The sequence below is a fragment of the Pan troglodytes genome, chromosome 1, assembly GCF_028858775.2.
Source record: "Pan troglodytes isolate AG18354 chromosome 1, NHGRI_mPanTro3-v2.0_pri, whole genome shotgun sequence".
In the NCBI taxonomy this organism is placed as follows: domain Eukaryota; kingdom Metazoa; phylum Chordata; class Mammalia; order Primates; family Hominidae; genus Pan; species Pan troglodytes.
Window position 1 is genome coordinate 13,964,244 of NC_072398.2, and position 20,999 is coordinate 13,985,242.

Below are 20,999 nucleotides of genomic sequence, written 5' to 3' on the forward strand. Positions count from 1 at the left end.
ACGCCTGACCTCAGGTGATCCACCTCTGCCTCCGTAAGTGGTGGGATTATAGGCGTGAGCCACTGCGCCCGACCTGTATAAATCTTTAATATAATTTTCATGTATGTCCCTATTTCACAGCTGAAAATGTTGATTTTTGTTATACAAAGGTTAACATTTGGGCAAGTTTGTTTTCTACTGTTGTGATGAAAAAAAGTCATGTTTTAACATGTTCACACCACATTTACTGGAAAGGGCTTGAACTCTTTAACCACAAATAGTATAATACTTTTACAGAATTTTTCTGATGCAGTGACAGTATCTAAAACTATTGTCTAGCACTATATTACTTACTATGTCACCAAGCACTAGGCATGTTTGGAGTATGCTCATAAATTATTTTTTAAACTCTTCTAAAAATAACAATTTAGAAAAATACATAAAAGTAGAAAGATAAAATTATTGCTGGCCGGGCATGGTGGCTCACGCCTGTAATCCTAGCACTTTGGGAGGCCGAGGTGGGCGGATCACCTGAGGTTGGGTGTTCGAGACCAGTTCGAGACCAGCCTGACCAACATGAAGAAACCCCATCTCTACTAAAAAAAACACAAAATTAGCCAGGCATGGAGGCACATGCCTATAATCCCAGCTACTAGGGAGGGTGAGGCAGGAGAATCGCTCGAACCTGGGAGACGGAGGTTGCGGTGAGCCGAGATTGCGCCATTGCACTCCAGCCTGGGCAACAAGAGCGAAACTCCATCTCAAAAAAATAGAAAAAAAAAATAATAATAAAATTACTAATATTATAGTGTGTTCTCTTTTAGTCTTTTAAAATGTCTCCCTACATTTAAAAAAAATTTAGTTCTGCTTAAGTAGTTTTTAATAGTAGGCTCTCTGTTATATTTAACTTTTCTTAGTGATGTTAATATTTTGTAGAGAATCTTAGCATAATTATCTAATTGATCCCTTTCACTCTCAAGTTTCTAAGTCGTGTCGTAAATATGGGATTGATTTTTGAAAGTAAGGGTACACATTGAAATTAACATGCCGTAAACTAGTTGAGTGTGTTGGATTTCTTTGTTTAGTAACAACTGAGTGAAACTATCTAGACTAATTGGCATGGAATTTAAAATACATCAATATTTTGTAATAGTGTATCAATACTGATTGAATTTTCTCGCTCATTTCCAACTTGGCTTTCTGTAAGCAAAGAGTTGCAAATTTAGTTAGAGAATAATTTTTTGTATGTTGAAGATCACCAGCTGCATTAATGGGAACCCAAAAGTAAAAGAGACACTCTAAAACTTCAGTTGTAAAACTCTTAAATAAGCCACAACAGTTCTAGTTCATGTTAACAGTTACAGAGAACCGAAAATAAGCTAAATTATGCTAAATATATTATTTGAAATTAAAAATGTGTTACATTAAAAAAATATTTTCGCCAAACAAATTAAATCCTCTTAGGAGGGAATGAGTTAGGGGATGAAAAAACCTGGTAAAAGGCTTTCACAAATGAGTAGGCTCAATCCTATTTTTTGCCATCATTCAGTTGCTTTTTATCACACTTCATTCGTTTATTTTCCAAACATAAGTTGAATACCCACTAGGTGCCAATTACTGTGCTTGTCACCAAAGATACCAAGAAGTGGTCCTTATTAAGGAATTCATAATAATAATAAATTCTTCATTAAGGTATTGATCCTACCACCCCTTACCTCTTCACCCCAGTTAATGCACTCAGTCTTCCCTTGATATTGCTTACATTCCCTGGCCTTTATTATTATAATCACTTCTTTTGACTCGAGCTGTTCTTTTTCTCTCCTTTTGCTTTATAGTACTCATCTGACAAAACCACAAGAACCTTGATTAAATCTAACCCTCCAGCTCCTTGCCTGCACCTGTGCAGCCGATCGTGGTTGGAGTAAAGCAAGCAACCACAATGACTGTTCTTATTTTAAATTCATTACTGTGAACCTCAAGTGGGTCCTTAATTCTCTATGTCCTTCTTCCATTCACTCTCCTACTTTCTTAGAAGACTATTTCATACTGTTGCTTATGTCTTCACATCCCCAACATCTCTTCCCTATCCTCATTTTCAGCTGGTGACCTTGCTTTGTACCTACTGAGAGCTAGAAACAAGAAAAACATTTCTACACACTTCATAAGATCTGCCTACCTAACTGCGTTTGCTGCCACATTCTCTGTGTTTTCATCTTTAGCCATAGATATACAGTCATGCTACTGTCTGAAGCCAGTCTTCATAAGCATCCCTTCTTGACTGATCAAAGACATGGCCCATTTTCTTGCTTTGTTCTGAGTCATTCCCACTACTTACAGATCTGTGGTTATTTGTCACATCTCAAGGAAAATCTTTTCTGGAGCCTGACTTCTACTGTGACATTTCTTCGCTCCATTTTCATTCAGCAGAACTGTTTGAAAGTTACCTACACTTGTTATTCAGTTTCTCTCCTTTTTCTGTGGAAATCCACTCTCATCAGCCTTTTGTTCACTGTGTCTCCACAACTGTGCTTACCAGGAACACTAGTGACCCTTTGTAGATAAATTCCTCCTGCTTTTCTTGCCCTCTTACGTGCCTTATCAGTGGCTTTACAGTCAGTTGATCACTCCTTCCGTGATATGCCTTGCTTGGGCTCCAGCTGCTCCAGCTACAACCATTTTTCTTGTTTATTTTCCTTTTCTTCCTTTCTCAAAATTAAGAAACCACTCTTCAGTTATCTTTTCTGTCTTCCTCATCTTTATGTGTTTTCTCCCTTCTAATTTTTCCCCTATTTCTTTCTGATATCCATTTAACATTTTTTTGGTTTCTGTTCCTATTTTTCCAATCCTAACTTGAGTCACAATTCTGATATTGAATTTTTCTAAATTATTTTTCTGAGCCAAAGGAATTTGATCTGGAATATAACTTTCACCTAGGACTCTGGGTAAATTCTTTCCCTTCAACTCTCCTCCCCCTCCTTTTCTTTTTTTCTTCATCGTTCAAGCTTTCTACATCAGGACTATGTTATGTATTATTACAAAAGTGAACTTAATTTTAAAATATGAAAAAAAATTGTTTCATATCTATTCTCCTAATATCCCTTACCACATCTAGAAAAGTATTCATTTGGCATATGATAAGTACTAAATGAATATTGAACTAAATTGGACCTCCTGACAACAAAGTGGAAGTAGAGCAGAAGGTAAAATCCAAATAAAAGCCACTGGTTTTTTAAAGTGATACCTATAATAGGGGATTGGGACAGATATGGCTTGACCCTCTCACTGGAGCTGCTTCTCACCTCATTTATATATAACTCTGTGTTTCACTTTCTGAGGAACTGTCAAACTTTTCCACAGAGACAACACCGTTTTACATTCTCACCAGCAATGTGTTAGGGTTCCAGGTTCTCTGCAGCCTTGCCAACACTTGTTATTCTCTGTTTATCTCATTGTGCTTTTGATTTGCATTTTCCTAATGCAACATTTTTTCATGTACTTGAAATGTAGAGTTGAACATTTTTTCATGTACTTATTAGCCATTTGTATATCTTCTTTAGAGGAACGTCCCTTCAAGTTTTTGCCATTTTTGAATTGGTCAGTTGTTTTGTTGTTGTTGAATTATAGTTCTTCATATATTCTAGATGTTATTCCCTTATCAGATACATGATTTGCAAATGTTTCTTTTGTTGCCTCTGCTTTTGATGTTATTTCCAAAGAAACATTGCCAAATCCAGTGTTCTGAAAATTTTCCTTTATGTTTTCTTCTAAGAACTTCATAGTTTTAGCTGTAATGTTTACATTGTTGTTCTAATCTGAGTTCATATTTGTATATGATATATGTGACCTCTTTGGGTTACATAAAGAGCTCATCTCAGCAAACAAAATGGAGTCGAGACTGAGAGACTGGAATGAATTTGATTGGAAATATTAATTTTCTGTTACTTTTTAGCTATTCTTAGTCTCCTTTTGTCCTTAAAAAAATTTTAAGTCACTTTTCAGCTTAATTTCTTTGTTCTTTCCTGCTCTAAAATGTTTTGTGTCCTTCATTTTTTTTCTTTCTTATTTCCATGTAATCTGATCCCTGCTATACTTGAGTTGTGTATGCCATTGGATTTAGGAATATTGAAATAGAGTACACAGTTGTTCTGCTCATTTTCTTTGAAATAATTGTCCTGGTAATGATAGAAAGCAAGGTACTCTGGGAAGTTGTCTGCCTTGTTTCTATAGTACAGAAGTCAGAGGCCTATAAAATGACCATTTGACAGTGGTTTCCATTATCTGTAAGTTTGTATTAAAAGAGAGTGGCTTTTGAGTTAACCATAGTTTTTGAGTACAAATGAACATAAACATTTCCTTCATGAAAAAAAGATGATAATTCAGTTATGTGTTGTACTCAAATGGGCTTTAATTTTTCTTTGTGTATTCATCTTAGAATGTTTACTAAACTTGGACCTGTTTCATTCAGTAGTTTCGTAGATTGGCAGGTACATTGGTATTTTTGTCTAAGTACGCACAAATAACTAATTCCATACATTTATCAAATATTAACAAAGTACACTTTTGGGGAATTTAAAAAACTTCGCATCTGCATTACAATATGCAATTAATGGCACAGTTAACCATTTGCAGTTGTCTTTGTACGCTTTGGTAAAATGCTGTATTAGTGTTCTTATTATTACATATTACCTCTGCCTAAAGACCTATACTTCCGTTTCATTTTATAGCGTTATATTGCTTAGGAAAACCTATTGATATAATTACTATACCATTCCGTTGAGCTGTTTATGTCAACTCTTAAATATGACTATGCTATAATATTTATGGTTCTGTCATTCTGCTGTTATATTCTTAAGTGTGAGGAATACCATCGCTGTCTCTCTGATGTAGATTTAAGTGTTATATGAAGTAGAAATATGAAATGTTTATATCATACTTAGGAATTTTATTTTATTTTATTTTATTTTGAAGCGGAGTTTCGCTCCGTCACCCAGGCTAGAGTGCAGTGGCATGATCTTGGCTCACTGCAACCTCCGCCTTCTGGGTTCAAGCAATTCTCCTGCCTCAGCCTCCCGAGTAGCTGGGACTACAGGCGTGTGCCACCATGCCCGGCTAATTTTTGTATTTTTAGGAGAGATGAGGTTTCACCATGCTGGCCAGGCTGGTCTTGAAATCCTGAACTCATGATCCGCCTGCCTTGGCCTCCCAAAATGTTAGTCTTACAGACGTGAGCCACTGCACCGGGCAGGAATTTTATTTTTGAATAATATACTACTTTTTTGTTCCATTTTATTGTAGATACATGATTAAAAGTATTAATTGTGATCAGTTGTTATTTTCATATATCTTGTTTTAGATAGTCAGATTAAAATACATATAAATTGAGATTATATAAAATTCATAAAGTAGGTAAATATTGATAAAATTGCTTATGACGTTTATAATTAATAATGATTAACACTGCTTTTTATCTTGACTTGGTGTTTTTTTCTATTATTTTGTCATACTTTTATTTATTTAATTCAGGTGGGGAAATCCCTTTCCTTACTAAGACAGTACAAATTTCCACTTTAGATGTGAGGTTCTTAAAAACTAAGTAAGTTAATTATATGACATACATTAACTTTTTTGATTATAGAGAGGCAAGATATAAAATACATATTGTGCAACAATTATTAAATGAATCTATTCATTATAGAAAACAAAATATAGATGATTTTAACATTTACTTAATGGTTGGTTATTAGATTTTTATCTTATCTATACATATTTCAAAGAGTGAGGTTTTAAGTTTATATTAATTTGATTTTACTTATGAAGTTATTTTTAAAATACCTTTATTCTGCATGCTGTTTATTTTTAAATCTCTTAAGACTGTGCTTTTTAGGTGTATATTAACTATATGCTGATAATATTTCTTTTAAAATTGGGTTTAAGAAGAACCAAAAGCTGAATTGATGTGGGCATATTAACCATTTTGGTAGTATATCTGGTCGACTAATGTTCTTTTCCGTTTTTATTATTACAAAATGATTTCTTACATAATTTGCCAATGCATCTGTACAAAAGCCATAAAGTTTTCTTTTTAGAAATCCAATTTTTCTGTGGTGAGAGCAAGTATGCTGTGGTCTCTGAATGGTATCTTTTAGCCTTGTATGAATATTTTTAAACATTTGAAAAATCAAATATTTGTGTGGTGGCTTCTTTCAGAAAGTTTCACGTTTGTATTCACAATTTGTCATTACTGTTTAGTATTGTCTTCTTTTGTTGAATTGTAAGCTCCTCGCAGGCAAGGGCTGTGTTTGTTGATTCATTGCTGAGTACCCAGTGCCTAGCAGACTCTGTTATTACATAATAGATACCTAAGAGGTGTTTGTCAAATGAATACGTCCACATGTGTACTTATGGTCTTGGAGTCTCATATAATTTTTCATTCTACGGCCAGGTGTGGTGGCTCACGCCTGTAATCCTAGCACTTTAGGAGGCTGAGGCAGGCAAATCACCTAAGGTCAGGAGTTCAAGACAAGTCTGGCCAACATGGCAAAACCCAGTCTCTACTAAAAATACAAAAATTAGCTGGACGTGGTGGCACACACCTGTAATCCCAGCTACTCAGGGGGCTGAGGCAGGAGAATCACTTGAACCTGAGAGGTGGAGGTTGCAGTGAGCTGAGATCGCACCATTGCACTCCAGCCAGGGCAACAGAGCAAGACTCCGTCTCAAAAAAAAAAATTTTTTTTTCATTGTACTTCATTTTATGTAGGTCAGGGAACATACTAGATCTTCAGAAGTTAAATGAGTTTATCACGCATATGTTATTTTATGTTTTGTTAGTTGAATGTTAAGTGATCTCAATAGAAATATTATCAGACAAGTCATATATATACCTTGGAAATATTTTCCTTAGTACTTTAGATAAATATTCAATAAGATACTTGTTTAGATTCCATCTGTAGAATTAATTACATTGACTGTATTGATAACTGAATTGAAAAAGTATAGGCTAATCACTGTCTTAATTTTCTAACTCAATATTTGTTTTTAATATTTGTTTCAATACTTTTTGTTTATTTCAGTATTTCTTTTTAAATGGAAGCATTTAGTAATGCTGTTTCCCTTGTGCCCTGCAAAATTAATTTATTTCCTGTTATTATGAAAAGGCCAATTATGATTTGTAATCATAATTCCTAAAGGTTAAGACCAGTTAAAGCCAGGATAGATAAACTATCCTGGATTGTATATATATGTATATATTGTGTATATATATGTATATATTATATACACATATATATATAATAACAACCCAGTCTACCTGAATTTTCACATTTTCAGAAAACTGTATTGCTTGAATCTAAAATTGCAAGACAATTTATTTTATTTTATTTTATTTTACATATTTTTTTGAGACAGAGTCTTGCTCTGTTGCCCAGGCTGGAGTGCAGTAGTGCAGTGTTGGCTCACTGCAACCTCTGCCTTCTGGGATCAAGTGATTCTCCTGCCTCAGCCTCCTGAGTAGCTGGGATTATAGGCATGCGCCACCGTGCCCAGCTGATTTTTGTATTTTTAGTAGAGATGGGCCAGGCTGGTCTGGAAGCATTTTAAAACCAAAAGGTTTGTATTTAACTTACTTACTAAGATTATTGTATTCTGCCAGACGCGGTGGCTCACACCTATAATCCCAGCACTTCGGGAGGCCAAGGTGGGCGAATCACTAGAGCCCAGGAGTTTGAGACCAGCCTGAGAAACATAGTGACACCCTCTCTCTACAAAATATTAAAAAATTATCCAGGTGTGGTGGTGAATGCCTGGAGTCCCAACTGTTCAGGAGTCTGAGGTGGGACAATTGATACTGGGAGGTCAAGGCTGCAGTGAGCCAGGATGGCGCTACCGCACTCCAGTCTGAGCAACAGAGACTCTGTATGAAGAAGAAGAAAAAAAAAAGAAGATTCTCGTATTCCTTAAGAATGTACTTTCGGGGATGAATAGATATCTTACTTGACGTGGTACCCCAAGGAGAAATTGAGAAATATTTTATGGCCTTCTATTTCTTAGCTGCAGTTTCACTCTTTGCCACTTCCTTTCCAGTTATTTTGTTTTACTTTATTTTTATTTATTTTATTTTTTTTGGAGACAGAGTCTCGCTGTGTCACCCAGGCTGGAGCGCAGTGGTGCGATCTTGGCTCACTGCCACCTCTGCCTCCCGGGTTCAAGTGATTCTCCTACCCCAGCCTCCCAAGTATCTGGGACTACAGGTGCCCGCCGCCACAGCTGGCTAATTTTTTTTGTATTTTTATTAGAGACGGGGTTTCACTATGTTGGCCAGGCTGGTGTTGAACACCTGATCTTGTGATCCGCCCTCCTCGGCCTCCCAAAGTGCTAGGATTACAGGCATAAGCCACCGGGCCTGGCCTATTTTAATTTTTTATGAAATTCAAGATATGTGAACTTGAGCTAAAATTTCCCATTTTCTATCTGCATTGACTATTTTCTTATCTATTATGTCTAAGGTAAATTTGGTGTTGTCTCTTTTTAATATATACTAAATGTACTGTATTTTTAAAAGTCTAAATTTATAAAGAAGAAGTAGGATTAACTGTAGCTTTTTGTTGTAGTTCTGAAGTAAATTCTTCTTTGAAGCCTGTGCTTCTTTGGTAAGGAATGAGAAATCCTGACCCACTAATATTGCTTTCTTAAATTAATTGGCACCAGTAATTATGCCAGTCTAAGACGTTCTTTCTTATATAATTTTAATGTCTGTAGAAATTGTGGGGTTTTCATGTAGAGTTTTTCCCCGCATGAATTTTATTTTTTTGAGATGAGTCTTGCTCTGTCACCCAGGCTAGGGTACCGTGGCATGCGATCTCGGCTCACTGCAACCTCCGCCTCTCGGGTTCAAGCTCTTCTCCTGCCTCAGCATCCCAAGTAGCTAGGACTACAGGCGCCCGCTACCACGCCTGGCTGATTTTTGTATTTTCAGTAGAGACACGGTTTCACCATGTTGGCCAGGCTGGTCTCGAACTCCTGAGCTCATGATCTGCCCACCTCTGCCTCGGCCTCCCAAAGTGCTGGGATTACAGGCATGAGCCACTGCGCCCGGCCTAATTTTTATCTTTTTGTTAGAGACGGAGTTTCACCATGTTGGCCAGGCTGGTCTCGAACTCCTGGCCTCGGGTGATCTGCCTGTCTGGGCCTCCCATAGTTCTGGGATTACAGGTGTGAGCCACCGTGCCCGGCCTCCCCACATGAATTTGCTTTTTTTTTTTTTCCCCTATTCTTTGAAAATATCCTGTAGAGAAAATAGAAGGAACACTTGGGTAGTATTGTAATGGGTAATTACATATACGGAAGGAACATTTCTTATTTTTAAAAACAATGATCAGTTATAGTTATTTAATCTTCTGACCATCTTTATTTTTTCTGTAAGATCTATCAGACAACTAAAGTGCTATTTAACATCTCATTAGGTTTTGAAATACTTGTCTGCCAATATGTTTGTGTCAGTGATCTCAGCTTGTATTTGGTAAGGACATTTGTAATTCGAAAAAGCTTCCCCAACCAAAATTCTCACATGTTATTTTCTCCTTTTCTTCCTCTTCACGCCACTGGTCTCTCACTCTTCACTAAGCTTACTCTGAATAGGGCCTGGAATGCCCCCTACCGTTATTTTCGTGTTAGAATCTTTTCCCGGGCAGTCCATTTCCTTCTCTTCTCTAATTCTCCACAGGAGTGCTTTTTGGCAAGCACTGTCTTTCACTTTCATTGTTGGAATTTCTTAACTTGTGAAATAAAGGCCCTGATAAATTTTTCAGATATGCTCTAGTTCTAAAAGTTATTAGTTTTGATAACAGTAACAATATTGTGTAACTGTATTTTATACAAAGAGCATAACTGGCAAGGTAAAAAAAATGCAAAAACTTAGTGTCAAAACAAGGGCCTGAATTAAACAAATAAAAGCACTGAGAAAGTAGAATAGAAAGAAGCCAAATAACAGAAGAGTCATAATATTAGCTAATATTTATAGATCTGTAAGTTAGATCTATAAATATAATGTAATATTATTATACATTATGTTTGCTGTTAGATTACATTATTACTCTATAGTAAGTTTTCAGGGAATTTCTTAAAACCATACAGAGTATTCCATGAGAATTTTTTTTGTTTTGTTTTTTGAGACGGAGTCTTGTTCTGTCACCCAGGCTGGAGTGCAATGGCGCGATCTCGGCTCACTGCAACCTCCGCCTCCTGGGTTGAAGCGATTCTCCAGCCTCAGCCTCCCGAGTAGCTAGGATTACAGGCATGCGCCATCATGCCTGGCTAATTTTTGTGTTTTTGTAGAGACAGGGTTTCACCATATTGGCCAGGCTGGTCTCGAACTCCTGACCTCAGGTGATCTGTCCACCTCAGCCTTCCAAAGTGCTGGGATTACAGGCGCTAGCCACTGCGCCCGGCCCCATGAGAATTTTAAAACAAAAATTTTCCAGAATAGTAAGGCCATACTGTTAATTACAACTATGTATGTAGTTTGTTTCATTTAATTTAAGAATTTATTTTTGTGTGTGTGTCCTGCCTGCTCCAACACACTTTTGACATCTAAACTCAACTACTTAACATTTTTCTGACATCCAGTCCTCTTGTACCATCCTTCTTTTATAATTGAGTAGAAGAGAACATGATTACCGTATAGGATTTACAGAGCTTAGGCAGTGGGCCCCAGCCTGTACCATACCAAGCATCCATCATTTTATTATTTATGTGTATGTTCTTGCCACCTTGTTCTTAAGAGAATTTAAACAACATACATTATATCTGAGTAATAAAGGAATCTTCCTTTATCACAGTGGCCTTACCCATGAGGCAGTAACTGTTTTTCCTTGTTTGATGTGTTTGGTGTTGCATGTAAAATATACAAATGTGCAATATCATGCATGTATTCTTAAATTGAAAACTACTATTTTACCCTACTTCAAAATATAATTGATAATAAAACCCAGGTTGAATTGAGTCAGTTTTTTATTGATAGTAAAACATGTCTGGTATAAAACTAGCTACAGAACAGATAGCCTTTGGTTAAGAAAGGTAGAACATGATTATAACTTTGTTTAGCTCACATTGATGTTATGTGCAGCCATCATGAACTGACTTCAGTTTCTCTCATAAAAAATTAGAAAGCTTGTTTTGTTTTCTTTTAAAAACAAAGTTGATATCTTGACTTCTTCTTTCCGTAACTCTTCTAATAGAGCAACTTCTAGGAGTTCATACTGAAATCTACAGAGGATGGAGGTGTTTTCTTTTCGTTTCCCACCATGCCCCCAATTTTGGAAGGAAGTAAATTGCTTCCCTAAGCATTATACAATTTTCGATATTAATAGGAAAGGTAAAAGTACTGCTGCAAATATATGGATAGATGCTACAGTGCCAGGTAGAAGTACCAAAAGGAGTGTATTTAGTAGAAGAATACTTACTTTAAAGCTTTTCAAAGTACTTACCATATATTTGTACTTACACCGGTACTTACCATATATTTCTACAAAAAAACCCATATATGGTATGTACCATTATTTTTTATTTTCTTTTTAAATTGTAGTCTTATTTTATACAGAAATAAACTAAGCCTTAGATTGAGAATGAGTTGATCAGGACCACATAACTAGGAAGCAGGGATTATGTTAAGTCTGTCCTAAAGCTCATTCCATTCCCTCTTACCCTTATTACGGCCCTCAGCATCTTCCAGCATATAAACAGAACCCCTTGCATGGGGATGAATCCTCAGCTTTTCTGGCTTTTACTGGCTATAAGCCAGTAGTTTGTACCAGCAGAGTAACTGCCCAGGAGTTTGCTACAGATACTTTCCAGGCCTATGCTAGAGTAAGAATATAATTTATTAGTCAAGTAATGACTCAAGTCATTTACTTCTTGATTTGGGGACTTTGTTACTTCCTTTTAATACCTCTAACAATGAGGACATTTTAATTTAAAAGCTCGTTTTCAGGTGTCCATGTTCTAGAGTTTTGTGTTTTCTATGAGTAATGTATATAACTTTGAACACAAAAAGAGAATGTCAATTAGTTTTTAATGTTTACTTCTTCTAGCTGTTATAATTCTTGAGTGAATGAAGAACGAATAAACTGTCATTCTTTTTTTTTTGCTTTAAACAAATAGTTTTATTGCAGTTAATAGTAACTTGCACCCTATGAAATTGTGAAGACCATCAGCATTGAATCAAGAGGCCATCACAGCTGTTGACTCAGCTGTCTGTACATGTAGGGAGCATTTCAGAATACTGAAAAACTTTGCAGAGTAATGTTTTTCTGGTATTTTATGAGCAAGCATTTTTTTTTCTAGTTGATTTTGCATTATCCATACGTTACAATATGGTGCTTTTCTTTTCTTCTTTCTTTCTTTTTTTTTTTTTTTTTTGTGAAACAGAGTCTCGCTCTGTCGCCCAGGCTGGAGTGCAGTGGCGCGATCTCAGCTCACTGCAAGCTCCGCTCCTGGGTTCACACGATTCTTCAGCCTCAGCCTCCTGAGTAGCTGGGGCTACAGGCCCCCACCACCACGTCTGGCTAATTTTTTGTATTTTTAGTAGAGATGGGGTTTCACCGTGTTAGCGATGATGGTCTTGATCTCCTGACTGCGTGATCTGCCCGCCTTGGTCTCCCAAAAGTGCTGGAATTACAGGTGTGAGCCACTGTGCCTGGCTGTAATACGGTGCTTTTCTATTACACAATGCCATTTAAAACTGAAGCTATTACCTTAGCTCTCTGATGTGTCTAGAGAAAAATTGCCTACCTGCTGCTTAAGAACGAAACAAAGTAAAACAAAATGTAGAAAATACTGTGATTTATCTTAATACTTACTGTACAGATTCAGTTTCTCTTTGTTGTAGCCGAGTAAGCAGTGCTAGTTGAGGAATCATGAGATCATGCTCTCTAGTCTTGGCTCGGCCAGTAGCTAACTTTAAGTCCATGGGCAAGTTATTACCTCCCTCTCTTTGTGCCTTGGTAGCTTGCTCTTCAAACCAGGAAGCTGAGATGATTTCCAAGGTCCTTTCCCTTCTAAAATGTCAAGATTCTATATGAGTTTCTCTTTAATATGGCATAGGTTATTTCCGTGGTATATATTGTACATATTTATATTAATTTCCTTTGATTTTAGATACGATGAATGGATTAAAGCAGATAAAATAGTAAGACCTGCTGATAAAAATGTGCCAAAGATAAAACATCGGAAGAAAATAAAGGTAAGTGCTTGTTTTTACTACACACTATTAGCTCTTAAAAAGAAGTTTTCCTCCAAATGATGCAATTAAATATGTGTTAGTGTTACACTTTATTGAAATAGCACATTTTTCAAATGCTAGATTTGTATATAATTAATTTTGTCAGGTTAGGGAAAGCATTTTAGAAACAGTACTGGATGATCTTTGAGACTTTTTCAGTCCCAACATTATATAAAGCCATTCAACCAGATTTTATTTATCTATTTCTGCCATTTCCTTCCCCTCTAGTTCCCAACCAGGAGCCATAAGGCAGTGTGACTTGGAGAGACATAGGTTATTATTGTAGCTGTAAACCATTCCAAGGAAGAAAAGGCTATCTGGCAACTCCTTTTTCTCTTCTTCTTTATCTGATTATAGTCAGTGGCTTAGAATATATTCACAAGATTTTTTTTTGTTTTTTTTTTTTTTTTGAGACAGAGTCTCGCTCTGTTGCCCAGGCTGGAGTACAGTGGTGCAACCTCGGGTCACTGCAACCTCCACCTCCCAGTTCAAGCGATTCTCATGCCTCAGCCTCCCGAGTAGCTGGGATTACAGGCACACACCACCACACCTGGCTAATTTTTGTATTTTTAGTAGAGATGGGGTTTCACCATGTTGGCCAGGCTGGTCTCGAACTTCTGACCTCAGGTGATCCGCCCGCCTTGGCCTCCCAAAATGCCGGGATTATAGGTGTGAGCCACCACGCCCAGCCCCACAGGATCCTATTAACCACGAAAATGCCATGAGGATTTACTTAGGAGCTCATATGGAAAATTAATGTTACTTTTATGTATGATAGAATTATTCATTCTAAGACTAAATTTTCCTAAATGTTTGATTAGCATCTTCTATGCATCTGGAATGATACTAGATATGTACCATCCTTAGGAGAATTACTCTCACTCAAAATTTATAGTGCTTACTGCTAACTCATGCTTCAGAGAGCTTATTTTTCCTATAAATCAACAAAATTTTTAAGAGTAGTTTCCAGGAAATATATCGGCCTTTGCTTATCTATTTGTAAACAAATAATTTGAGAAAATTTCTCATCTTTTCTCAAAACATTAATATATCACTGAGGTAGGAAGGTTGCCCCTGACTTGACTTTACAAAAGTACCTGGAATTGTGTCATTCCCAACCCACATATAGTGAGATTTTAAAATGACCACGTTGCAATCGTTTCTTTCTTTTCTTTTTTCTTTTTTCTTTTTTTTTTGAGACGGAGTTTCACTCTTGTTGCCCAGGCTGGAGTGCAATGGCGCGATCTTGGCTCACCGCAACCTCCATCTCCCAGGTTCAAGCGATTCTCCTGCCTCAGCCTCCCGAGTAGCTGGGATTACAGGCATGCGCCACCACCCCGGCTACTTTTGTATTTTTAGTAGAGACGGGGTTTCTCCATGTTGGTCAGGCTGGTCTTGACCTCCTGACCTCAGCTGATCCACTTGCCGCGGCCTCCCAAAGTGCTGGGATTACAGGTGTGAGCCACCTCACCTGGCCTCTTTTTTTAGTTAGTATTTAATTTAAACGTATTGTGATTTTAATTCTGAAGAGCAAGTTGTAGGTTTGCTAGTCCTAATCACCTATCTGATTGCTAATTTGATTCCCGTTATTAAAGTATAAATACAAAACCTTTTGATCATCCTGTGTAGTATTTTGTTAAGTAGCTTTAAAAATCTGGCTGTTTTGAGGGGCTTCTTATGTTCTTTCTTTTTATGTTAAATATTTAACAACATATTCTGTAATAGTGAGTTAAAAGTGGACATTAACATTGTTTCTGATAAATGCCTTATGATAAATTACGACATACTTTTTTTCTTAACCTAGAATAAATTAGACAAAGAAAAAGACAAAGATGAAAAATACTCTCCAAAAAACTGTAAACTTCGGCGATTGTCCAAACCACCATTTCAGACAAATCCATCTCCTGAAATGGTATCCAAACTGGATCTCACTGATGCCAAAAACTCTGATACTGCTCATATTAAGTCCATAGAAATTACTTCGATCCTTAATGGACTTCAAGGTAAACATAACAGTCGTTCTGTTGCATGCAAGTATTTGATTTTAATTTATGAGTCAAGTTCTATAAAGGTAATTCAGTGACACTACCAACTACTGTTTTTTCTACCAGAGTTTTGTTTGCTCTCTTATTACAGGTTGAATATCTCTTAACTGAAATTCTTGGAACCAGAAATGTTTTGGATTTCAGATTTTTTTTTGATTTTGGAATATTTGCATTCCACAAGCCAAATCCGAAAATTCTAAATCTGAAATGCTCCAGTGAGCATTACCTTTCAGAATCACGTCAGCACTCAAAAAGTGTATGATTTTGGAGTCTTCAGATTTTGGATTTGGGATGTTCAACCTGTACTTGAAATAAAATCAGCCATTGATTGAGGCCTCAAATTTTTTATTACTAGTAGATCCAAGGGCACCATAAAATTTTGGTTAACATTTAATATTCAACTTTTAGCATTGTTACTTAGTTTTTTAATCTTTTCTGTGCCATCCTTTCCGTTGCAATGTAATGCATAGTTTGTGTTATACAACATCAGACCATAAAAGTATACTGACAAGTTGTTGTAAAGAACACCAAACTTTGTTTGTCCTGATTATGACTATTATGATCTCTGTTTCTTTGAGACAGGGTCTCACTCTGTAGCCTAGGTTGGAGTACAGTGGTGCAATCTCAGCTCACTTCAGCCTCAACCTCCCAGACTCTAAAGATCCTCACACCTCAGCCTCCCAAGGAGCTAGAGCTGCAGGCGCATGCCACCATGCCCGGCTAATATTTATATTGTTTCTAGAGATGGGGTTTTGCCCTGTTGACCAGGCTCGTCTCGAGCTCCTAGGCTCAAGCAATTGGCCTGTCTTAGCCTCCCGAGTGCTAGGATTACAGGCAGGAGCGACTGCACCTGGACTGACTTCTTCTTTTTTTTTTTTTTTTTTTTTTTTTTGAGACAGAGTCTCGCTCTGTCACCCAGGCTGGAGTGCAGTGGCGCAATCTCAGCTCACTGCAAGCTCCACCTCCCGGGTTCACACTGTTCTCCTGTCTCAGCTTCCCGAGTAGCTGGGACTACAGGCGCCCACCACTGCGCCTGGCTAATTTTCTGTATTTTTAGTACAGATGGGGTTTCACCGTGGTCTGGATCTCCTGACCTTATGATCCACCCACCTCAGCCTCCCAAAGTGCTGGGATTACAGGCGTGAGCCACCGCGCCTGGCCTGACATGACCTCTTTTATGATGGGATTATTGCTTAGTATTTAAGGCAAAATGAAGTATAGGTAATAAAAGCAATGAGGATTGGAGCAGAGATTTATTAAATCTGACTGGCAGGGAAGGGGACATATCTATGAGATAAAAGAATGGATCTCCATAAAAATATCTTACCGTTTCTCATAACTTAAAAGAGGTTTCATTTTTACTTATTTTGAATGTAATAGAAGCTAGTTTTTGTTTCTTATTGTAGATGTGTGTTTATATTAACTCATTATTTTATAAACCAAATGCTGTACTATATTTTTGTTTACTCACCACTGTACTAATTAGGGCAATATTTTTAAATTGATTTTAAAAAAATTTTCCCATGTATCCTACATGCGAATAGTGCATGGAAAATACATGTATAGTTTAAAGAACAGTAATAATATGGATACTAGTATGTCTCCACAGTAGCAGTCAAATACTATTTACTTAAAACATGTAGTATGTCTCCTCCCAGAAGTAATTATAGTCTGGACTTTTGTGTAATCCTTGCTTTACTTTTCTTCAGAATTGAATTATCTATATTTATATTCCTAAGTAATTTTTATTTTACTTCATTTTTTTAGGGTGTTTTTTTGTTTTGTTTTTGTTTTTGAGGCAGAGTCTCGCTCTGTCACCCAGGCTGGAGTGCAGTGGTGCTATCACGACTCAAGTGACCTCCTGGGCTCAAGCGACCTTTCCATCTCAGCCTCCTAAGTAGCTGGAACTACAGGTGTGTGCCACCATGCCAGGCTAATTTCTGTAGTTTTTGTAGAGATGGGGTTTCACCCTGTTGCCCAGGCTTGTCTCAAACTCCTGGACTCAAGCAATCCAATCCATCTGCCTCAGCCTTCCAAAGTGTTAGGATTATAGGCATGAGCCACTGCACCCAGCCTGTTTTTTAGTTTTTTAAAAACTGAGTAACAAGCATAAGCCTAGTTTTATAAGAAGGCTCAGATGAAGGCTTTCTGAGAATGTTACCTGAATAGAGATTCTAAGTCATACTCTGATTTCAGATTTAGCTTCTCTGAGAGTTTACAAAAGCCCCTCTAGAGAATTCAGTTGGACAGGTCATAAGCCAGTTCTGATAAACCTAGGGGTCCACTACAGTTAGAATATCTGACACATTTGGCTGGGCATAGTAGCTCACTCCTGTAATCCCAGCACTTTTGGAGGCCAAGGCGGGCAGATTACCTGAGGTCAGGAGTTTGAGACCAGCCTGGCCAACATGGTGAAACCCTGTCTCTACTAAAAAAAAAAAAATACAAAAACTTTGCCGGGTGTGGTGGTGGGTGCCTGTAATCCCAGCTACTTGGGAGGCTGAGGCAGGAGAATCGCTTGAACCCAGGAGGCAGAGGTTGCAGTGAGTCAAGATCACACCATTGCACTCTAGCCTGGGTAGCAACAGCGAAACTCCATCTTAAAAAAAAAAAAAAGAATATCTGACACATTCGCAGTGGATGTTATGTGGGAGTGTGCTCAGTCGTAGTAGCAGACTACTCTATATATATTCTCATTCTAGGCTTATGGTGATTTACCCCTATTTTTCACAAGTAGGTCAGAATGTTTCTGCTGGATAAAATGATGTCATTAGCTGATCTAGGTAGTGGCACATAAGACATGGAAGGGAGAGCTGGAATTTCATTGACACATAGTTGAAACAAGGTAATACAGATTTTAAAATCCAGTCTGGGTCACTCAGGCATTCAAAGACTACAGAGAGGCGGTAGCAGGTAGCTTAATGATAATAGCCTGCAGTATGACTTTGTTTGGAAATAACACTGCTGTAGTCTGGACTGTTTCCCTCTATATCTGTTGCACAGCTATTTTCCTAGGGAGATCCCATTCTAAGGATCTCCTTTAATGTAGTTCTTGGATTTCTTTGTTTTTGGCATCTCAGGTTCCTCCCCACCCCCATACTTTCATTTTGGTGGAGCACATTCTCTAGTAGCTTCTAAAGAACAAGTTCATGAGATGGAATTTTTAGAGATTGGCTGCATTTAAATATCTGTATTTATTTTTGCAAATATCTTTATTCTATTCATAGTTTGGCTGGATTGGAAGTTTTTCCTTCAGTATTTTATTGGCAGTGTTGAATTGTTTTTTTGCTTCCAGTATTGCTTTTGTGAAGTCCAGAGCTCTTCCAATTCCTGATTCTTTGTATGTGACTTGTTTTATTCTTTATTTTTTGCTTTTCTGTCTCTGGAATCTTTTTTTTTTCTTTTCTTTTCTTTTTTTGAGATGGAATCTCACTCTGTTGGCCAAGCTGGAGTGCAGTGGCACAATTTTGGCTTACTGCAGCCTCTGCCTCCTGGGTTCAAGTGTTTCTCCTGCCTCAGCCTCCCGAGTAGGTGGGATTGCAGGGGCCTGCCATCACGCCTGGCTAGTTTTTCTATTTTTAGTAGAGATGGGGTTTTGCCATTTTGGCCAGGCTGGTCTCGAACTGCTGACCTCAAGTGATCCACTCACCTCAGCCTCCCAAAGTGCTGGGATTACTGGCATGAGCCACCATGCCCTGCTAGGAATCTTGAATCTTTGTTTTTCGTATCCAGAAATTTAACTCTGAAATATATCTACACAAGGCCAAAGGAAGAGAACAGATATATCCACAGTACACTTGGCTATTCTCTTTCTTTAGCCTTGTGTAGATATATTTTCATTCCCTGTGATGCCTACTTGCTAGACTCTTTCATTCTAGCAACTTCTGTCTTTCTGTTCTAGGCAGTTTTTTTTGAATGATTTTCTTGATGATTTCCTCTCCTGCATTTTACTGTTCTCTCCTTTTTAATTTTTGTTCATTGTTATTATTTTTGAGATGAGGTGTTACTATATTGCCCAGGCTGGTCTCAAACTTCTGAGCTCAAGCGATTTTCCTGTCTCAGCCTCCCAAAGTGCTAGGATTACAGGCATGAGCTACTGTCCCAGACCTGCCAAATTTTTTTTTTTTTTTAATTGAGACTGTGTTTCACTATGTTCAGCCCAGGCTGTTCTCACACTTCTGGGCTCAAGCAGTCCTCCTGCCTCAGCCTCCCAAGTAGTTGGGTAGCTGGGGTATAGGTGCATGACACTGCACTTGGCTGTTATCTTTCTTTGGCCAGCCATTATTTGATATTATACCTTCTGTAAAATACTCTAATATGCTCACCTTTTAATTTCTTGCTTTTTATTAATTTTTTTGTCTTTTTATTTCTTTGAAATTTTATCTGCTTTGTCTTTTAATCCTTTCGTTGACTTTTTGCTGTAATGTTTAAGTTTTCAATGATTTTTTTTTTTTTTTTTGAGACTGAGTCTCACTCTGTTGCCTAGGCTGGAGTGCAGTGGCATGATCTTGGCTCACTGCAATCTCTGCCCTCCAAGTTCAAGCGATTCTCCTGCCTCAGCCTCCCGAGTAGCTGGTATTACAGGCGCCTGCCACCGCACCCAGCTAATTTTTTGTATTTTTAGTAGAGATGGGGTTTCACCATCTTGGCCAGGCTGGTCTTGAACTCCTGACCTTGTGATCCACCTGCCTCAGCCTCCCACAGTGCTGGGATTATAGGCGTGAGCCACTGCGCCCAGCCTTTCAATGAATATTTTTAAATTAAACTAGTTTAATTTTTCAAGAGCTCTGTTTTCTGTGTGTTTTGTACCACTCTGTTCTTAAAGCTGGATGCAATACCTTACCTTTCTGATTTTGATCTTTCAAAGGATTTTATAATTTTTGGTTTTTTTTTTTTTTTTTTTTTTTTGCTTGGTCAGTTACCTCTAATTTGCTTTTTTCTGTTTTGTTGTTTTGAGCTCTTCCCTATTAAGAATTTTTTTTCCTGGCTGTCTTATGATTATGAAGGAAAGACTAAACTGATTTGGAAATTGCAAGCATATGGTTGGCACTTGTTGACCTTGAGTTTCACTATCGGGTGATCTGGTTGGCCATGTCCTAGGGAATTCATAATATGAAGTCTTTAGGTCTTTTTCTCTTAGACTGGTTGGCTTCCAGAGAAAAGAGTTCCAATCTCTTGACTGGAGGCTGGTAAGAGAATGGTTTCCAGTGTTCTAGGATCTAGTTGAAGAACAGAGAGTGGGGTGGAGGATTCTTAGTGGTTAGATATGTTCATGAATCCCCCTAATTTCAGCATCGCATCTGTACCTGTGCCTTCAACAGTTGTTAGCATCTCCCAGGCTAGGAGCCCTCTCCTACTGTCTTCAGAGAATAAAGCTCTAGAAGGGCAGTCACCTTCCAACCTGAAGTGAGGTGGGGATCTAGGCATCTAAGTAATTTTTAGTCTTCACCCAGTGCTCCTTGTATGAGGCTCCCCACTGCCCTTTTTTATTTTCATAGGCACTAGGGCAGTCAGTAATTATTGAGGGTTCTATGGTAAACTGGGTTGGTTTTTGGCTTTCCTCACTGCTGGTATGAGGTTTAGCCTTCTTTGGTGCCCGTCATTCATTTATCTGCTTTCTGACTTGCAAATTGTGTTGCTTTTCTCTCGTATTTTCCCCCATTTTTATAGGTTTATATTATTTCAGAAATTGCATTTAT

At 37.7% G+C, this 20,999-nt stretch overlaps 1 protein-coding gene across 4 annotated transcripts in view; it reads left to right on the top strand.

Moving 5' to 3' along the window:
- The window catches only part of ARID4B (AT-rich interaction domain 4B), a 159,496-nt gene that overhangs the window by 117,290 nt on the left and 21,207 nt on the right, over nt 1–20,999 (top strand). For all 4 annotated transcript variants that reach the window (XR_010156663.1, XM_001154355.8, XM_001154294.8 and 1 more), the window contains 2 exons: nt 13,132–13,216; nt 15,060–15,258. Coding sequence is in view for 3 of the 4 variants with exons in the window: in XM_001154355.8 (XP_001154355.2) it covers nt 13,132–13,216; nt 15,060–15,258 (284 nt within the window). In the remaining variant the exon portion in view is untranslated. The remainder of the gene's footprint in view (nt 1–13,131; nt 13,217–15,059; nt 15,259–20,999) is intronic.